We start from the raw sequence: 22704 nt of genomic DNA on the forward strand, positions 1-22704 counted from the left end.
TTCCTTTAGGACATCCTTCCCCTTAACATCAACAGTGGTTTACAGCACTATAATTCAGAGGTACAAGTCTTAGTCTTCTTAAGATGTTGGTCACTGACAACAGCAAAGCACCCATAATCCTCTAGCCTGACCTACTAGGAAGCCCCCTCGTCTCTGGTTTATTATTAAAATGTTGAGAGTTTCATCACTTAAATCTATACTTGATAATTATGAATTACTGACTTTAGTCATAAGTCATGTGTTTAAGCTCAAAATACAATGAAACCTGGGGATCCAAGAAAGATCCTTCCACTGTACTGTTAGTGTGGGCTTTCTAGGCAGAGGGGGATGTTCCATTTATAACTCATTTGTTTCCTACCATTGTGGCCAAGTTTCCACTTATTATATGTCTCCTTGCCGTAATATTAATTTCCAGTTTGGAGCACTGTAAACCCTCTCAACCTCTAAATTAAAGCAAATGGTATCCATGCCACCAATTTTAATAGAAACCACTTCAAAGATTCCTTTTTGAAAAATGAAGTATCACCACTGCTTCCTGAATCCAAGGTTAGCCCTTTCATAATCAAGTGGGACCTTCTCTGATTTCCCTTTTACTTAAACACTGGCAGATTTGCCAAGACATTTTTTCCCCCTTTACTAAAGGTAAATCTACTCTTTTGTTGTGACTACTGGTATTGCAGAGGGGGTGATAAAAGCAGCCTTATTGGGGGCTGCTTGGGGTGAGGTGTGTGTGTCTTGCTATGCCAGTGCTACATTCAGCTTCCTTGATGAATATAAACCCCAAAAGTTTTAATGCTGACCTCAGCTACACATTTTTAGAGAAAGCAGTAGAATATATTTTTTCTTATGTTGTCTCAAATAGTTTATCAAACTATATGAAAGGTGAAGGCTGTAAAGACAAAAAACTCTACACGTCCAACTTCAGCTTCCTTAGCAATCTACTTTTTGACCATTTTCTCAATCATTCCTTATACTAACCTCACAGGCTTCATGTCATGTTGCTTATTATATAAGCCACTGTTACCCTCTTTTCCACCTACTTAACTCTGTGACTTTAAGTTGAGCTCCAGGGCAATATAATATGAAGTTGGAAGTACATTATTGTTTTTCCAGGTTCCCTGCTTTCCTTCTACCCTCCCACCTCCCATACAGGGAGCAAGCTCGTGCATGTAGTAGCAATATAGTAGAAAACACAGTTATGGTTACTTGTAGTCTCACTTCCTAGTCACTACAAAAGGCAGTGCTGAAGAACAGAATAGCCGACTCACACTGAGAATTCAGTTTGAATTGAAGATGTGCTTGCTCAAAATAATTTACCTACTTGGCAAATGAATCTTAACTCTAAACCCAAACGAGGGTCAATGAAAGGTTACAAAATGTGAAGGGAGTCTATATTTCTCCACGATCTACTACCAAGAATATGTTCCCCATCTCTTTATGAGGTAAAAGTTTTGCTGATTCACCATTTGGCTGAGATTGTGGTATTTTGGGGAATAGGAATCTTACACGGGTTCTCATCCAAATCTCCCATTTTGCTCGGCTTCAGATTGTTTCCTACCCCCAGTATGGCTGTGACTGGGGGGCACATACTCCAGGATTTCAGTCCTCAACTCTTCTGTAAAGAGACTATGCAATTTAACTAATTCAGCAAATGTTATACGCTTTACTTTCTCCTCCTCTGAACAGTTCCTACAACACGATCCTCCCCACTCCCAAGGCCTTTTGCCCCAAATGGTGTTTCATCTACTTGAACTGTTTATTTTTATTCCATAAGAATTCCATATCTTTAATATTTTCACGACTGCATACACATATCTATTGTGCATGTATTTCTGTCACAACATTTAAAATCAGATGTAAACATTATTTTTTTCAGATAGGCCTTCCTTAACCCTAAAGTCACAATAGGGAATAAACAATCTTTGCACTTGAGTGTTTTTTAAAAGCCAGGTAGAGACCAGAAGCAAAAGTATGGGTTCCTAGGTATTGCTTCTTAACCAAAAGAACTAAACTATCATTCAGTATATAGGCTACACTAATAAAATACAACTCAAATTATTACCATATCAAGGAGAAATGGAGGGAGTTAGAGTGGAGGGAGGGAGAGAGAAGGGGGAAGATGCTCTTTCAGGAACTTGCTGGTCAGGAACACATAATAAGTTACAGTTGTAGCTGAATACAAAATCCTGAAGGGATGCCTAGCTCTCTATTGTTTTAGAAACTAGAATACCTAGGGAAGGGGAATTGTAAAAATTCCCACGCCCAAAAGTCCATGGGATATAATTTTCTCTTGTCTCTAATTCAATACAATGTTCCTTGACTGCTTCCAGGGGATAAATGAGGATCTATGCACATATGTTACAAAGTCAAAGTAAACCCTTGAGGGGCTTGACCTTCACATTGTTTTTTAACATTTGCCAAGCAATCAAATACTTTAAGACTGTGACATTAAGCTTTACATATTGATTTTCAGCATCACTAAAAACTTTCATAGTCTTATCTTTCGTTGTCAAAATATTGAGTTCTAAAAATATTGGATGAATCTATTTTTAGCTGAGTTTAAGACACTGACATAAATCTAAAATAATAGCCTTACATATATTTCAAATACATGCATTCAAAATAAGTTATTAAAATTGAGTCAGTAGCTGTTAACACTCTCTTTAGATCACTTCATTCTGATCATCAAACAATATACTTCATAAAAAACAGGGTCTTTCACAGGTATGCTTGGAGGAAAACCTCTTAAACATCCTATATTTCACGTCACATCTTCCCATCATCGAGCAGAAAATTATCAAAAATGCATTAATTACATGATTACAACATTATAGTCTACTCTCAGTGTTTTTTAACTCCTCAAAATGCCATAACATTTGAGTCCATTAAATTCTATGCTTGAGAGCACATGGGAGTTGAAAAAACAGACAGCACTCAAAAAACGATCAGTATTTTCAAAAGAACTAAGTAAGAGAGTTTATCAAGACAAATTAACATTAATAAGGGACCTAACTTTCCTAAAAATATGCACCATTTACAAATGTTTCCTGAGTGTCACGAGGCAGGCACTAAAGCTTTTACCGTACTTAGATTATAAATAAGGGTATTACTACCCACAACAATACAGAATACCTGAAGGGCCGTTAGGATATTTGCTAAGGCTTGTCCATATGTGTCATGACAGTGAACAGCAAGAGCACTTGGTGGGATTTCTTTCATGACACTCTCCAACATTGTTTTCATGCTTCCAGGAGTCCCCACTCCAATTGTGTCTCCCAGGGAAATCTCATAACAGCCCATGCCATATAATCTCTTAGACACCTGTTGGAAAAGGTGAAATGCTAGTGAAACAAAGGAAAGGAAGCGACAAACTCTTTTGTAAAGGCAAAAAAAAACAAAACAAAAACAAAGCAAACCACATGGTTATACAAACATAATAGTCACATAGTTGAGTGTGGGTTTTTTTGGTCATTTTCCCTGCTCATGCAATCCTAACCATTATATAAACGTTGACTCATGGTACTATAATTAATACTTTCCAGTATTCAAATTTGCCTTAGAGTCATCTATTAATCTGCTTGTTGATGAAATAATATGGACAATTTTAATTATGAGAGACTCCCTTTTTTTTTCTCATTTAATCAAACAGAAATATTACACTTTTATTTTGGAAGTAGTATTTCTTAAAGCGTTGATTAGGGATTAACAGGGTATCAGTTCTGTCACTAAGTAGTTTTGTAATTCCTAGAGCCTATTAATATTTTTGGCTTAATTTTTTTCTGACACAAAGTAGATATTTATGAGATAACTTGCAAGGTATGGTGAGGTAAATTGTAAGGTCCCTTAAGCTGAATAGTTAGTGTAATTTTCATAAAAGCAATGTAATGTTGACAAAGATGTGGATTCTAGAATCAGACAAATGTGACTTTACATCATCAAAAGCCACTCATGAAAATTAAATGAGAATGTATGAAGAAATACTTTATACAAAACTTGACACATGGTCACTCATCAATTCATTCATTATGTATTTCTTCAGTACCCATTTTATGCCAGGTACTATGCTGAGAATATAAATATTGAGACAGGTTATCTGTTTATGAAGCCCAAAGTCTAGTGAGGACAGACATTAACCAATTCTAATCTAATTTGTGTAAATGGAAGTTATAAGAATTCTAGAACAAAGACACAGGGTTTTAAGAGCATGTAGTAAAGGAATGGACTTAAATCTGTCAAACAGAAAAGGATCAAGTGACAGCTTCAGATAAAGTATGCATTGGCTTGTTGAAAGGTATAATATGGAAGGGTACAGACATATTCTAAGAGGAATGTCAAATGCAAAAGTCACTATATTCCATGCAGATGAAATATAAAACTCAGAGTATTCCGGAGAAAAGTCAAATGCAAAGGGCTATGTGATTTAAAGGCAAAACCAATGAGGAATGAAACCATCTAGAGCTGGAGGGGCAGGCTTGGGGAAGACCATAGGAGTCTTGCACACCAAGTAAGTTTATCATTTTGGTAGGGATTTATCATTAAAAGCAGTAGAAAGTCATGATACAATATGGAGTGATATAATCAACTTAGATTTTAATTGTAATAACAATATCTTGAGGGTTCTTAGAAAGGGCTGCCTAGTTCCAATAGGAAACTATTATTAGATGGAAACTGGATAATGAAAGTTTCCACATCTGAGAGTCTGTTATTAATATATATTCACAATGCACATTCTTTTCTTAAGGAACTCTTCCAAAATGGCATAACTTCAGGCTCCATAAAATCTGGATCTACTACTGCCTATTTACTAAAACGCCTTTACTTGTTTGCCTTCTACTTTCTCTAGACAGACCATACTCAAGCTCTGCTCCTGCCTAAAGAGTTGCTGAGTGGAAGCATGAAACAGGCAGAAAGCATGTAGCCAAGGAATTTGACTTAAGACTGTCAAAACAGAAAGATCAAGTAACAGCTTCAGATACAATAAGTAATATCTTGTTGAAAGATATGAGATGGAACAGTATATGTATGCATGCTTCTGCACTGTGCATTGCATATTAATGTAGATCCCTAATTGGCAGGTAGCAGAGAATGAGGCTTCAAAGAAGAGACTGAACCAGCTAGAGGAAATCAGAAGTGTTGTATCAAGTGGTAAAAATAAAGGTTCAGGAAGGAGGGAATTGTCACCAGTCCCAAATTTTGCTGCAAAGTCAGGAAAACTTAGTATGATCTTGCATTTCTATATACAAGGCTAAGTAGTGATTTTATAAAGAATAATTTCAGTAGGCTCACTAGTTGAGAGGTCATGCAAAGTATGACAAGGAACTGGTTTTATATGAGGAAATGGAAACTTCTGTATTCAGTCCTTTGAAGAAGTTGTACAAGGATGGAGATGGTCAATAAACAGAAAGGGAAGCTGAAATAAGAAAGTTTAGGGCCCTCCCTTGTGGTGCAAGGAGTTAAAGCACAGCACAATATAGCAAGCGAGTCCCAGCTACTTCAGTTTGATCCCCAGCCCCAGGGGTGACCCACATGGCGTGGCAGACCTCTCCTGACCTGCCCACTGCTCCCTTCAGCAGTGTACTTCGTCAGTCGGCCTGTTCTACTCCCCACTCTGTCTCTGGTGAATCCTCTCACTACCCCTACATCGCTGGTCTGTACCCAGTTCTGTATGCATAAATAAGTCTTTAATAATAATGATAATGATAATAATAATAAAAATAAAAGGCGTTTGCAGGTGGAAAAGGCTTGAATCTGGTCAAGAATCAATGGTGTGTGTATATAGAAGAAAATGATGAAGGACTAGAGAATTGAACACAGTCAAGAGTTTGAAATAGTCATTTCAGAGGGTAACATCATGAGTTGACCACATGATGTATTAGAATAGTACAGAAGATTGTTGGTGTGAATTTCTAATCTGCCTGTTTCATGTTTCTGCTAAGCAACTCTTTGGGCAGGAGCAGAGCTGGAGTATGGTCTGTCTAGAGAAAGTAGAAGGCAAACAAGTAAAGGCACTTTAGTAAATAGGCAGTAGTAGATCCAGGCTCTATGGAGCTTGAAGTTATGCCATTTTGGAAGAGTCCCCTAAGGAAAGAATGTGCACTATGAATATGTATTAATAACAGTCTCAGATGTGGCTTATGTGAGTGAATGATTAGAAAATTTAATCTTCATTATTTTATAGTATATTTACCTCTGTGTGTAAAGATCTTGCTTAGACTATAGAATAGTTCATTTGAAATATCTGAAGTAATTTTAAAAGCTGAAAAGTTAGTAACTGATTAACAGTGAAGTGTTTCAATACTATATTACTAAGTTTACCAAAATTAGCCAACTTACAACAGATGGGCATTATATACTTCGTATACAAATGCGTTTCTGAGCTAGTGTAATATAATTTCGAAGACATCATTTGTATTTGTAAGTAGTAAACAAAGTGGAAGGAGAAAACAAACTTGAGTAAACAATTCTAAATAACTGAACAGATATGCGACACACAAGGATGATGTGATGGTCTGAGAAATGTATCCTGCGGTGCAGTCTTCTTCACTGTGCAATCATTAGACACTCATTCCACAACTTTAGGTGGTTCAGCCTACTACACACTTAGGCTTTATAGTGTATGGTTTAGCTCTACTGGCATCTACGGTCACATATGGAATTTGTCTCTGAAACAGTAAGCTGGGGATGACTGACTGTAATCTGTTGCTGTAGAATCTGCTTAGAATCTAGCAGTAGTAAATCTCTGCTCAGGGGAGCAAAAAAAAAAAAAAGAATGTTACGCAACTGAGGCAATGGTTACATGCACAATCTGCCCGACATTCTGATAGAAAGTAGTTCTAGCCACAGAGAACTTCTAGTTCTTTGGTATCATGTACAGCTGCTTCGGTTGCCTTCAGGTTGGAACACCCAAATGAGATACAAATCTTATTTAACTTTGAAGGTTATAGCCAATCTGTAGTGTCTGCACGATTAAAATAAACCTATTAAATAACAAAAACCTGTCTATAGGGATAGATACAAAGAGTTTCCTATTGTGATGATGCAGTAGAGAGTAAGGAAAATATACTACTAGTAGTCTCAGATAGCATACATCATTTTGCCATGAACCAGAAAAGTGAGTTGTATCTTACTTCTGTCACTTTTTGTGGTGTGATGCTTCCTTCATACGGACAGCCCAGGGCACAAGACACATACCTAAGTGCAAAATACAGATTCATATAAATATGTGAATGATAGATGAGCCATTTTCAAAAATCCACCAAAGAAAGTTTATTGTAGACCTTTATTCTAAGATCAAGCAAAAGCAATTTTGGAGCACTTTAAGGTTAAATGAAATTTTTATCTTTCTAAGTACATTTTAATATATTATTTTTGATACTAGATATGGATAAGAGCACATGAATTTCATATATGGCAGTTTATATGTGTAGAAGCAATTGAAATTCCAAAACATATCAATGAACTACATATTTTATTTACATGAGTAAATGTATTCAACTACTAAACTTCTAGGTCTTTGGTATCATGTATAGAGAAAATATGCAGATATCCAAGTGAATTTCTTTCTTCATCCCATCTGGATGTTTTGGCCTTATTTAAATAGAATCATTAATCACCCCAAAACTCCTACAACAGTATATAACCTTAAAGTTCATCTTGTTTATCTCTCATGGGTTTACCTAAATCATTCCAAACCACGAATAGTGTCTAGTCTTTTTAAAAGGCTCCAAATAAAGATATTCCACAAGGGTCTTCTATTTAATATAAAAAGTAATTTTTTCCCTGCGAGGACAATGATAAATTTTTATCTTAAACAATTACGTTTTAGGAAAGTCTGTTTTAGCTATTTTAAGTTCAGTGCCCACTCCATTTTATTAAACTTTCCTCAGAGATTTTATGACATTTGCATTAAAATAATGCATCATGTATCTGGTTATCAAGAATTTAGCAATTCTCATGAGAAGAAAAGGGACAGTGGGTATCTTTATTTGGGCCAGAATATGAAAGGTAGTCAATGTGAGCAAACCCATGAGAGAAGACAATAATGTATTTCTTCATTCTAGTACACTGAATTTCCTAACAGGTTTAGAGTAAAACAAAACAAAAACTGTGTACCTTTAATGATTCAGTATTAAATTGAAAGATGTAGCCTCTTTTTAGAAGCATGAAGGTGAATCTAAGTTATGTCTTGATATAATAATAAATGAGCAGTTACACAAGAACAGGGGAAGGAGGACAAATTCATGTAAAATTTTACATCTCTCTGTTCTTCCTACTATAATAATATGAGACTGAACTATGTGAACTCAACACTGGAGAAAGTAGATGGGCATGAAACAGGGTCCCTAATCTATCCTGAACCCCAAAATATACATTTAATTAAAGAGACATCTCAAACCACCTACTTAAATGTGAAAAGCAAAATAAGCAAAAATAAAATTAAGAACAAGTAAATAAACCTCTGTTATATTTTTATTCTCTGTCCACAACTATACACTTATGACAATACTCTGTGCTTGTATTTTCACTGACACAAGTTTTGACTTTGATTCCTTCCTAAGTCTATAGTTTGCTTCATACTCCATTGCACTTAATCTTCTGCAACTCCTTTCATCATTGTGACTGGTTTCTTCAAACTATTACTATTCACACAGGTGGCTCCTTTCCTTCAAAGCATATGTGTTGAATCTCAACTATGCTCTTCACCTGTACTTGACACTCTAAAGCACAGGTTGGTAGACCAAGCTCCACAAATCAAATGCTGTTCAGCATTCTTTTGTAAACAAACCCTTGCTGGAATACAGCCAGACCACTGTTTACCTGTTATCCATGGCTGGTGACATATTCTAACTGTAGCAATGAGTAGTTGCAATACAGACAACCTGAGCCACAAAACCTTAAGTATTTGGCCCTTTACAGAAAAGGTTTACTAAACCTTGGTAAAAAGGGAGAACATATTTTATCATCATCAAAATGAGTTAAAGTTTCTGTTTTGAAACATTAATAAAGTCAGTTTTTGGACATGAGTGTTTGTCTAATAAACTATTTGAATGGTTCTCAATCGTGGCTATACAGAAACACCAAGGAGCTTACCCAAAACAAAACCCTGATGGTTAAGAATATTACAAACCAGGCCCTCCCTGGTGGCGCAGCGGGTTAAAGCACAGCACTAAGAAGCTAAAGCTGCTTCCGCATGAGTTCTATTCCCGCCTGCCCCGGAGGTGACCATATGGTATGGCAGACCTCTCCTGACCCGCCCGCTGCTCCCCTCAGCAGTGTACTTCGTCCATCTGCCTGTACTGCTCCCCACACTGTCTGGTGAAGCCTCTCGCCGCCCCTGAGCCTCTGGCCTGTACCCCAGTTCTGTATGCACAAATAAATAAATCTTTAAAAAAAAAAAAAAAGAATATTACAAACCAATTAAATCAGAAACTCTGAAAATAGAATTTAAAATAACTTTACAAGTTCCATCCTGACCAAAAAAAAAGCACTCAACTATTAGCAGTACTTGCCTTTGAGTTTCTGATTGATCTCCTTATCTAAAACAAGATATCTTTTTATCATTTTGCTACAGCATTTTCATTCATTTTTCATTAGTTGGTGATTAAATTCCTCACAGACCCACACAGTTTCTCCTTTGAGAAACCAAACTTTAACCTCTTCATGTCTCATTTCATTTTTCTTACTTTTGTTTCAATATTCTTTTGGCTGAATTATTTTCTTTCATATTCCTTTCAGCAAAGGTAGAATGTGACTGTGTCCACAAATGGTTTTATTTCACTTTTCCTACTGTGTAATAGTTGGCTAGGTATAGAATTCTAGGTCAGTATTTGAACACATTTCTTTTCAGCTAGTCCTGCTTCCTTCTCTGCTAAAGTTCTCCTGATTTTATCAGGGTACCTTTTCCTAGGGTACTTTTTTACCTTTTGTGGGTTGTAACTGTTACTATAGATGCCTTAAAAAAAAAAGATTTATGCATACAGAACTGGGGTACAGGCCAGTGCTGCAGGGCTGCAAGAAGATTCCACCAGAGATAGAGTGGGGAGTAGAACAGGCCGACTGACAAAGTACACTGCTGAGGGGAGCAGCGGGCAGGTCAGGAGAGGTCTGCCACGCCATGTGGTCCACATACAGGTAGGGATCCAACTCATGCTGAAGTGACTTTATCTTCTTAATGCTGTGCTTTAACCCACTGTGCCACCAGGAAGGGGTCCATAGGTGCCTTTTTATTGTGATTTTTGTTTCTGTACAAGTTTTTTGCCCTGAGTTACTTAAATGTATCTATAAAGAGTATCTGACTTCCCTTATCTCTCATTTTGTATATTTTACTATTTCTTGGAGTGAATTTTTATCTTAATTTTTAAATTTAGGTTTCTAATATACTCATGTTTCATAACTCTACAACACATAACTATCACTGGCATGGTTCCAGTTACTTTACATTACTGCGTTCTAGTCTCAGTTATAAATTCATATTGTAGGAGAACATCTATGTTTTCCCATAGGAATGAAAAATTGATTTTCAAGTTACTGGGGATTATATCACAGATAGGTACCCCTATGTGTCACTGTGCATGCTTACATTTTTTTAAATGAAATATGGGGACTTTCTTTTTTTAGTTTGTCTATATATTTTAAGTTATTGAGCGATTGTAAAGGAAACATAAAAGGAAATCTGTGGAAGCTCTGTCCTCAATAGCCTCTTTCAACCTTATGCAGATAGTTCTAGAACAACTCCAAAGCTCTCTGTGCACATTATAAATTATTTGATACACTTACATGAAGAATATACATGGCATATTAAACTTAAGATATCCCAAATGGTCTTACTCCATCCTTGCATTAACCAGTTTCCTACATCTGTCAAACAAACCAAACCAAACCAAAACTGGTCTATTAACTCTTACATGTCTGGTCTACTAAGTTACCTGATGGCTACCTTGAGAACAAATCCAATAACTACAGTTGACTGAGTCTTTTACTCCACCATAAAGTTCTGTCTCTGCCAGAACAGGCTTGAGTGTGCAGCGCTGTTCTTGACTGCCCCCTATAGGGCAGTTTCAACTACCTCCTAAGTGCGCTCCTTGCCGCTAGGCTCATGACCCTCATTTATACTCCAGTTTATTGCCCAAACAACATTCCTAGACATAAGTTTGATTCACCTTGAAAATCTTTAATGGTTTGCCATTATCTACCAAATAAACTCGGTTTATTTGGTTCAACAGCCTATGAAGCTTCACTCTAACTTTTACCTTTCTTTTATTACAGTCTCAAAACCTTCTATTCCACTAAAGGGCTTCTCTTCCATGACCAAACGTTTCTTGAGATTTCTCTTCATTTTGCTTTTCCTTTCTGTACATTCCTCCCGTAACAGCAAAGGCAATTATTTCTAATTATATTGCCATATATTTACCTATCTTTAATGACTTGTACTAAAAGTGCATATCTGGACCCTCCCTTGTGGCGCAGCGGGTTAAAGCACAACACTGAGAATCTAAAGCCACTTCCGCACAAGTTCGATCCCCGCCTGCCCCGGAGGTGACCACATGGCGTGGCAGACCTCTCCTGGCCCGCCTGCTGCTCCCCTCAGCAGTGTACTTCGTCGATCTGCCTGTTCTGTTCCCCGCTCTGCCTCTGGTGAAGCCTCTCGTCGCCCCTAAGCCTCTGGCCTGTACCCCAGTTCTGTATACACAAATTAATAAATCTTAAAAAAAAAAAAAAGTGCATATCTTTATAGGGCTTTTTTCCATGAAGTTTCCCTAAAGAAACATACTAAATCCATTTGGGGGTACTTAAACTTTAATGCTAACTTGTGATAAATTCCATTATTTAAAACATGCAGTAATTTTTTAATGAACTAGTGCATAAATGGTAGTTAATATAATTTTCACATGCAAAATGACTATATGAAATTCCTAATCATTATAATGTACATATAGCTAAATATGGGATGTTTTTATTCTAAGTAATGCAGTCAAAAATGATAGGAGAATTTTGGGAACTTAGATTATGCCAGAGTAATAGTAAAACCACTCTGAACAGGTTGAGGCTATTAAACGATATCATATGTAAACATGGTAAACCTAAAAATGAAGCTTTCACATCTTCAACAAATTATAGAACTGATTCATAAAAAAAGAACAATTATCACATGTCTTTCCAATATTTTTGCCAAAAAGTAATAGAAGAATAGAAAGCCTTGCTTACATGTTACAACAGTTGGAGTTGAAGCAGACATTGCCATTCTCAAGAGAAAGTGTAATAGGATGACAAATTATCATAATTAAAACTAAGTTAAGAACTTAAACACAGAGGTTGCATTGTTTTCCTCTTGTAGGCTCTATTACACTATATTTTTAAAGATTATTTATGAATACAGCATGGGGGTACAGGCCAGAAGTACAGGATGGTAAGTGGATTCACTAGAGACAGAGTGGGGAGCAGAACAGGCTGACTGATGTACACTGGTGAGGGGAGGAGCATGCGATACAGGAGAGGTCTGCTGTGCTGTGTGGGTCACTTCCCAGGCCGGGGATGGAACTCGTGCTGCAGTGATTGCAGATAGCTTCACAGTGCTGCATTTTAACTTGCTGCACCACCAGGGAGGGCCCGGCTCTATCACACTTATTTAAATATATGTGTAATATTTAATTATTTACATATAAATATTTATATGACATAAGAAAAGACTGCCCTTGGTCTCAAGCAGCAGTTCTGCTGGCATTTTGTTCTAGAATATCAAAGTTAATTTCATCAGAAATTAGAAAACACAATCTTTACTCAGGAATTCTACAGGAAGACAGCTTATACATCACTACAAAAACAGCTTACATGTATTAACTATTGTTGAATATGTGTTCTGGCAAACAGCAGTACTGGGATAATCCATAAATCTAAAAAAAAGTAGAGACCATCAAATAAACCACACTTAGGAAAGAAAATGGCTCTAACAGATGTTTCACGTACCATACTTTGGTAAATGATGATTTGAATTATTCCTCTAGGCCAATACAAAGGACGGGCTTAGACAACAGAATTTGGAAAGGGACTTGACAACAGTTGCTCACTTACAAGATAATGATATGCCAGTAAATCCCACTGGGGTAGATCACTCAATGGAGGAACACTTGTCACATCAGTCATGAGAAAGACCACCTGCCAGTCAGTATGTATCTCAAAACCTGACCCCTAAATAAGGGGCCTTATTATCTCACTCAATAAGACCACTATTACCTTCTGGGTCAGGATCAGAATACATAGTGATAGTCTGCAGGGGACCTGGGGAGGAGAGGAAACACAAGCTGTGCAATGTGACTTGGGCGTCTTGACTAACAAGCTGGCTGAAAGTTTTTGAATCACTGTGTTGAGTTATAACATATTTCACAAAGGGGAAACGAGTAAATAGTGACCACTTTGAACAAAAGAGTATTCTTACTTCACAGCAGTTAGGAAGTTCGCTGTTTTAAAGACGAGAACTCACAGGGATACACAGCTAGTCCAGCAACAAATGAGCATAGAAAGAATTTTCTCTGTCTCTAATATTAGTGATACAAGGTTGATTGGAAATTTTTCAAATAAATTAGAAGAAAATGGATGTTGAAGGAGTTAGGTGAAGAGATATATAACAGGTGGATCATAATGGCATGAGGCAAATCTTTTGCTTTCAAATACTTATATAGCAATGTTATTAATGCTTTATAAAGAAGTTATGCCTAAAACAAAATATTACTTATCCAAAATTGCCTGATTTTTTGTACCACAAAGAAATCTATGTTTAATTACTAAATTATCCTACTTTTTTTCTCCCTTATTATTTTGTACTTTTTGTGGGAATTTGAGGATAAATTAGGTAAATATTTTTTGCATATTGCAGTTTCTTAAAATATATAATTTTGGAGCCCTCCCTGATGGCACAGTGGATTAAAGCACAGCACTAAGAAGCTAAAGCCACTTCAGCATGAGTTCCATCCCTGCCCTGGAGGTGATCCACATGGCACGGCAGACCCCTCCTGACACCCCCCCACCCAACCCGCTGCTCCTCTCAGCAGTGTACTTTATCAGTCGGCCTGTTCTGCTCCCCACTGTGTCTCTGGTGAATCCACTCACTGGCCCTGCACCTCTAGCCTGTGCCCCAGTTCTGTATGCATAAATAAGTAAATCTTTCAAAAAATAATATATATATATATATATATATATATTATGTATATTTAATTTTGACTCTTAGGATAATATGTGTGTAATGTACACATCATTCATCTCTCAGTAGGTTAATCAGTGATTAACTCATTCAAGGCCATTTCATAGGAAAGGCCCAAGACACCTCAAGTGGTCTTCCTCATGTATACTGTTCTACACACAGGTGTTTAACTTGGGAACTGATAATGCACAGTTACAATGCTTTTAATGTGAAGCTAACAGCACCTCATGGTGATTTACTTTTTCAATGATTATTCTCAGATAGTATGTATGTGATTCATGTGAATGCATTCAAAGAAGCTGGTATTTGCGTCAGAAAAAAAGGAAAAAAAGACTGAATGTCTTCCATGTACTAGAAGACATCTTGAAAAGTTGCAAAAGGATCTCAACAAACAGAGATATAATGCTTTCAATAAAAGGCAATGTTAAAAAAGAACATTTTAACCTTTAAAAATAGAAAAGTATTGGATTTTTAAACATGTCACGTGAATTACACAATTAATGAAGTCCAAAATATACACATTTCATTACTATTCATACATAATGTAGATGCAGCAGTAGTTAGTTGGCTGCATTTTTATGTGATTTGGCATGGTATTTTTCCCCAGTGTGTCCCAGATGTTACATAAAGTTGAGCATATACATATAAAAAATATATATATATGTATGTGTGTGTGTTTCCTGAAGGAAGGAACAATAACCAGAAAGCTGCTATTTAGAACATATGAAAGTATAGTCACTTGAATTTTTATAAAAATAGTAAAATGAGCATTCGTGAAAAGCCATAAGGCAGAACACATTTTAATTTGACAACATAAATTTTCTGGATGATGACCAAGTACATGTTGATACAGCTGTTGCCACAGCAAGGCATGCTGAAGCATCTACTTCAGTTTCTGCTAACTGAGTGCGGCTCTGTTCTTTAAATGAGTACCCATGGCATATTAATAAACATCTAAAATCAATATTGCCACTAAAAACGTATAACAAACTATGAAAGTTTTGGGGGTAGAAGATAATCTCCAATTGCAAGAATGAATAGTGAACTCATATAGTATAGCCATTTTAGGGGGATATATTTGTTAAGGTAACACTGGCTTACAACACTGTATGATTCCAAGCTACAGCCTCATACTTCTTCAGATGCCTGTCACCACACCACACTCCCAGTGCTTCTGGATACTCCACTGGACCCCTGCAACTCTGGTAGCCTTAATTCTTCAGTCTGATTACTAGGGTTATGTCGGTTGGTTTTGTTGATTTGTTTCTTTATATTCCACCTGAAAGAAGTCATCTGGGATGTATCTTTCTCTTTTCAAGGCAAGTTTCCTCTTTTATGTGCAGAATAGTATTACAGTGCATATGTATACCACATCTTCCTAGTCCACTCACGTATAATTGAACACTTAAGTTGTTGACTATTATAAAATAGTGCTGTGGGGAATGTGCCTAGCCCTTTGAATTCATATTTTTGGGAAGATACCTAAGAGTGGAATTGTCATTTTATATGGTATGTCTATGGGTGATATTTTGAGAAACCTCTATATATTATTTTCCATAGGGGCAGAACCAGTCTGTACTTCCACGAACAGTGTATTAGTGTTCATTTTTCTCTCTAGCCTCATGAAATAGACACCCTTTAGTTTATGATTCTGGCAATACTTTATCTTGGTTTTAATTTTTTTTTCTTGTATATGCTTTGTACAATGTTTTACCTACTCTGGGGAAAGGCAGGACATGCGATGGTAATATGCATCTGAAGAGATGTGAACCTATACCTCTAAATTATATGCAGTGTATAAACTAATATTATGGTACTGCAAACAAAAAATGTAAACAGGTCAATATAGTATAGTCTAACTCGACTCACTCCAAATGACTGTAATGGAATTCCACCCTTTATCTAACACCATCATACAAAATGATTCCACTTTTATTTTCTTCTAAATCTGTCCTGCTACAATCAACTTTCCAACAATGTTATTAGGTGAGGAGAGTCAAGAGCCAATGAAATAATTTCCAAGTTGTATAACTATTCCCAGTTGAAATCTGGTGCCATGGGCCATCAATTCTGAAGAATCTCACACTTGCAGCTTTTTCAGCAGGCCTATCAGAGGGTCAGCCTATGCCAGTGCCGCCACTGCAGGCTGGGTAGGAGGGTACAGCAAATAGCTGGTATCCTGATTTCAAAACTCTTAGAAAAACTATCCTTAGGGAGCTGTCCCATCCATGCTTGATTTTATCAGGATAGATAAGATCCTGATATTTAAGTTTTTCGTAATGTCACACTGGGATCCTCAAGGGAGAAGATGAATAATGTTTTTTTTTTTTTTTTATATGGGGCTGCCAAAGGAGTAAACTGTGACAGGCTATATCCTTACCCAATGGCCATATGTTACGTAATATACTATTGTACTCTATTATTGATTTATTATGTTATAGTTCAATGCATTCAGGCAGAGTGACACCGATGTTCTATCAAGACTATTACTTCCCCTTGAATGTGGGAAGGTCTGTGACTATGGCTGAAGTGATATTATGTGACTTGTGACTTCTATGGCCATGTCATAAAGAAAGAACATAGCTCATGGCAAGACAAAACAAAACAAACAAACAAACTTTGCTCACCAACCAAATTATAACCAGCATTTAAATACAGTTACAGCACTGTCTTTTAAAAATGCTATTTTTTCATTTATTCATGTAATATGTTTATATCTCCTTTATTATACAAATCAATACAAAATAAGCTACTGTCTTACAAACCAACCCTTTGCAATGACGCTATATGTGATCAAGGCCATTGCTATGTATTGATATATCTTTTCAGTATTAATAATTATTAGTGTATCTTGCTTGTGGAATGTACAAAGCAGTTGATTCAGAGGGTCACAACTGCAGGTCTTGGAAACAGACAATAACCAAAGCAGGTTTTTCACTCCTCCTCTGCTTTCGGTCACAGAAAAAGCAGGGGATTCTGCATTTCAGTGAGAGTTAGTATGGGTCCAACTTAAAGACTCCATCCTATCTTTTCTATATGCAAAGTTCCACATCCATCAAATATCATTTGAAGAAAAAGTCATGGATCTTAATTTTTTTTTAAGATTTATTTATTCATACAGAAGTGGGGTACAGACTAGAGATGCAGAGGGTGAGAGAATTCACCAGGGACAGAGTGGGGAGCAGAACAGGCAGATCAACGAAGTACACTGCTGAGGGGAGCAGCAGGCGGGTCAGGAGAGGTCTGCCACACCATGTGGTCACCTCCGGGGCAGGCAGGAATCAAACTCATGCGGAAGGGGCTTTAGATTCTTAGTGCTGTGCTTTAACCTGCTGCACCACCAGGGAGGGCCTTACAATTGTTTTTTAGATAGAGTGGTGATAATTTTAGGTTAGGCAGTCTAGTCTCTCTGAAGCAACTGCATTATACATCCCTTCATTATTAGTTAATAATTATTAGAGTGTATTAATATAGTGATAGATCTGATCACATGGCACAAATAAGATATGATAGTCAAATTATTGTAAGGGGCCAAATAATGTTTATATGGGGTTTAACAGCAGATGTAAACTAAATAGAAACTGTAAAATTTCTTAATTACCCTCGTATTGGAATATTCATGTTCCTTGCAGACTTAATGACTTCCTCAAACTTGTACATACTTTCTTCAATAGAACAATTGATATTGTTCTTGCTAAAAGATTCAGATGCAGCACCAAAAACTGATATTTCAGTGGCTCCAGCAGCAACCTGAAAAATACAAGTTAAAGTCAAAATTTAAGTAACAGAATTTAACTATTTTATAAAGTTTTGCTTGTATTCCTTAGCACTTAAATTTAGATTCCTCTGTTCATACATACTTGTTGGAATGTTAAAAATATTTTATAACATTTATTCTACATACTACAACTCAGATATATGAGGCATACAGTTTATGTTCAGTTTATTTTTCCATATCCTAAATTTCCTGTTTTTCTTAGATATATGCTAACTCTAATTATGGATAATACTAGTAACTGAATAAAATCTGACTATCTATAGAAATATTGATTATTTAAAAAGAAGATAGTAATACTGTATTTTAAATGAAAATGTTTTTTCTAATGCACATAGATTTTGCCTAAAATTATCTCCAATTTCTTAATCTAACCTACATAGATCCATATCGTGATTGGTACAACCATATCCCTTGTCTTTTCATCCCCTCATCAGCCTTTAAATTCAAAATGATAATCTAATTTTTCCTTTGCCCCTCTTAACTTTTAAGATTTATTTATTTATGTTGGCCATCCCTGGTGGCGCAACAGGTTAAAGCACTGCACTAAGAAGCTTAAGTCACTTCCCGCATGAGTTCGATCCCCGCCTGCCCCGGAGGTGACCACATGGCGTGGCAGACCTCTCCTGACCCGCCCGCTGCTCCCCTCAGCAGTGTACTTCGTCCATCTGCCTGTTCTGCTCCCCATTCTGTGGTGAATCCTCTCACCATCCCTGCACCTCTGGCCTGTACCTAGCTCTGTATAAATAAATAAATAAATCTTAAAAAAAATTATTTATTTATGCATACAGAACTGGGTTCCAGGCCTGAGGTGGTGAGAGGCAGAGTGGGCAGCAGACTAGGCAGAGTAGCTGAAATATACTGCTGAGGGGAGCAGCTGATAAGGTCTGCTGCACCATGTAGGTCATCTTCCTGGCTGGGGATCAAACTCCTCTGCTAAAGCAGCTAGCTTTAAAGTGCTGTTCTTCAACCCATGGAGCCACCAGGGAGGGCCCTCCTTTTAACATTTTACCTTTCTCTGCTGGCTTCTTCAGTGACTTGTCTGATTTATCAATTTCCATAAAAGCAGTTATGACAATGCTTAGCTTCACTGAGAGGATGGAAATAACAGACAAAAGGATGACAGTAAAATTTACATAATTACATTATATCATTAAATGTGTAAGCCATGGTCTGTATTATATTTTCATACAGAAAGCACAAAATAACTTTCAAACGACTTGTCAAAACCAATGATTATTTTGTGTAGAAACTGAGTGAAACATGTGGACAGAGCACTTTAGTTCTTATTAGTTCATGGAGATCAGTAATGTCATGGCACTGTTGTTAGTTATTTACAAAGTATTTACATAGGGTAACAAGTGAGTTACATATAACAGTTTTAACTTGGCAAATATCTTTAACTCTGGTGGCCCCTTTCTTATTGTTTTAAAGTCTCAGTGTTATCAAGCTATTACCAGCCACTGTGCATAAGCTTGCTACTTGGGTAGAGAGCTGACCCACATGGTACTGCAGACCTCTCCTGTCTCACCCATTGTTCCCCTCAGCAGTGTATTTCACTGGATCTGCCTATTCTGCTCCCCAACCTGTCTCTGGTGAATTCTTTCACATCTTGCACCTACACTCCAGTTCTTGGATCCTTAACTAAATAAAAATCTTAAAAAAAGAGATGTTTACAGATTGTAAAAAAAATTAGAAGCATACTCACGGCTCGATGAAAACCTTGAAGATTAGGTGTAAGGACAGGATATCGAACACCTGGATATTGATGGATGCCTTTCATCACTTCAGTGTGATCAGCCATCTTTAATACATAATAGTTTTATACATATATATGTAACTTTCAATATTCATCAAGCATGTTTTTAGATTTTAACTAATAATTGCAAAAACAGTCATAGTGGCATATTTTTATAATTGCTGACTTTATAGGCTATAGCTAGTTAAAGCTAAGTAGTTTTCAGTGTTATTAAAATATAACTAGATCGGGCTTAACTTATTTATACAAATAGGATTTAACAATTCTTTGCATTTTATTTTTGAAGTTTCAAATACCCCTCATATGGGGGAGGATGTGAAAGCTAACAGCCCATACATTTACTTTCTACATGAAAGTTGGATATCCATATAATTCTGCATGTATTTCTTAAGCAAATTACAATAATTTAACACAGATGTTGTTGTTTCATAATTGTCATGCTATTTTCTGCAATGCTATCATCAGGTTACTATTTTCATAAAGTAAACAAATTAATATAGAGAATTTTGACCTTTCTTATCAAGCCATTGTCTTATGAGAATCTACAAAATTTGAAGTATTTCTTTCTTCATTTTATAGAGACTGATTTACAAGGAATATATGACTTGGAAGACTATGGGTGCCTTAATAGTGGATACTGGCATATGAGGAGCATATGATTCTATACCTCTATCATAAAGTGAGTTCTCTACCCCATTGATACTCAGTTTAAATTGGACAGTTTAACTCAAACTCTATAAGTTAGCTTTCTATAGCAATAAGTTGATCAAATCCCATCATCACAATATATAGAAATTGCAATTGACATAACTGTGATTCTTGCATAGAAGAATTGACATGAACAATGAAAATTATACAAAATGACTATGAAGATAATTTTACGGACACACACAGTAAACCAAAATTTTGTATATTTAATTTGGGAAGGGAAAACATTGCTTCAATGAACATGGATAGAGGAAAAAATAAACATGTATATTGCCAATTTAAAATGAAGCAAGAGTAAAGTGGAAATGCTTTTCCTCACAGAACCATGTATTATAGTATTTACTCTGACTTAGTTAATTTAATACTTTTCATGTTTAAGATACAAACTGTATACCTGCCATCAGGCCTCTGGATATTTACGCTCATTGTTTCATGAAATGCAATCACATTACTTTTTGCCTAACATATTATTCTCACTCATTTATTTTCTAGAGGTGAAATCCTTTGCCCAACAGCTGCAGCCTTTACCCAGACTATCAGTCACTTGCAATGCATAAAAGCAAGGTCCTCCATACGCTAAGCCTATTTAATTCAAGACGGATGTTTATTGATCACCTATTAAGCCCAAAGCCTATACTTGAGTCTTTGGTAAATATTAGCACAGGAATATAAGGTGTTATAGTGAATTAAGTTGCAATACAGTTGAGTAGACAAAACAGATGCATAATACAAGTTCCCAACTTAAAGGAATATAGGTTTGAATATAAAGGTAAAAACAGGAAAACTCAGTATGGATGATAATAGCCTAGGAAAAGTAAAAGAATATTGGATCAAAACTGTAGCTCCTTACCACTACATATAGATTTTTGAAAATTGGCCAAAGAAGTATTTCTTATGCCCATCAAAATGCAGACTCCTTGTGGCTTTCTCTAAGGGGGAAGTCACTATGGGGAACTCAGCTGACATGCTGTGAGATGAGAAAATAACTACTTTATAAAGAGGTCCTATGAAGAGAAACCAATGACCAGTATCAGGCCCCACCTTTAATTGAAGGCATCTTCAGATCATTCTAACTTCCAGTATACCAACTATCCAACTGAGACCTCATGGAACAGAGAAAACCTGTTCCATGTTCACATTCCAAACCTTAGCCTCCATAAGCAGACTAGGTATTCATGGATGCACTAAGTTCTCAGGTAATTCGTTACATAGCCATAAAAGCTGAAATAAGGGCTGGAAAAGACAGAAGGATGCAGAAGTCATTTTATCTGAATAGAGAAGATTCTTGGTACCTAATCAGGGAATAGTTTATAAACGAAGACAAGAAGCTACACAGTGTGATCCTCTTGAGGTTAGGGCTCTATTATTCTGAATATTCTGTTTATCGTGAAGGCAATAGAAAGCCATGCAGAATAGGTGTTGAATAATTTTAGAAAAGATGCATCATCTCAGGCAATTGTGAAACCTAGTTTGGGGCAAGTTCTGTAATAAAGAAATGGCACTAGGAATAGACCTCCCAAAGAAAAATGAGAAGAATTTAGTAGCTAGTAAGTACAAGGAAGATGACTCTATTCAAACATGTAATACTTTATTTCAGATTTTCTTAAAGAAATTTAATGTTTTCACATATTTCAGCAGCTCTTAAAAACATAAGCATGAATTTACCCTTCATGCCTGAAAACACATGCACCCAAGTCCTAATGAAAACTTGGAGCACTTATTCTGGTTTTCAAGCAGGAAGATAAAGTTACTGCTAGCTTTAGAGCATGGTAATCAAACCTAAAATCTAAAACAAAACTGTTTACTTAGATGTAAGTATTTAATAACAGAAATGGATAAAAGTATGAGAAATGGATAAAAGTATGACAGTGAATCATAATGTGGCCTAAAAAGTACAAATTTTAATATTCAAGATATTTTAATATCCAAGATACAAGATATATGTTAACCTGTAAGTACTTCATTCGAAGTGTAATAAATTAAAAAAAATGAATTCTGCTGAATTCTTCCGAAAACAATCATGTACTGCAAGAATTTACTAGATGTATCAGACTACAACTAGAAAATAAAGATATAAATAAACAAGACAATACAATACAAATTTATGTTTGCTTTGGAAATAAACTCTTTACATGAAGCTTATGGTGTGAGCTTATGGTGTGCCTGTGCTTCATTATAACCCCTTAAGTGCTAAGTGCACAGGTGTGAGAGCCCAGTCCTCTATTGTGGGGAAACATGCTCTTCCTATGGGGGGGAGGAGGTGGAGGG

The 22704-nt window shown here is 36.4% G+C and overlaps 1 protein-coding gene across 1 annotated transcript in view; it reads right to left on the reverse strand.

Moving 5' to 3' along the window:
- The window catches only part of HMGCLL1 (3-hydroxymethyl-3-methylglutaryl-CoA lyase-like 1), a 139197-nt gene that overhangs the window by 56363 nt on the left and 60130 nt on the right, over positions 1-22704 (reverse strand). The window contains exons 4-7 of the mRNA XM_004673584.2: positions 19678-19773; positions 17796-17944; positions 7128-7191; positions 3133-3321 (exon numbers count right to left, since the gene is read on the reverse strand). Of these exons, the coding sequence (XP_004673641.1) occupies positions 3133-3321; positions 7128-7191; positions 17796-17944; positions 19678-19773 (498 nt within the window). The remainder of the gene's footprint in view (positions 1-3132; positions 3322-7127; positions 7192-17795; positions 17945-19677; positions 19774-22704) is intronic.

This window comes from Condylura cristata, unplaced genomic scaffold, assembly GCF_000260355.1.
Source record: "Condylura cristata isolate star-nosed mole 26May11 unplaced genomic scaffold, ConCri1.0 scaffold00001, whole genome shotgun sequence".
Lineage (NCBI taxonomy): Eukaryota > Metazoa > Chordata > Mammalia > Eulipotyphla > Talpidae > Condylura > Condylura cristata.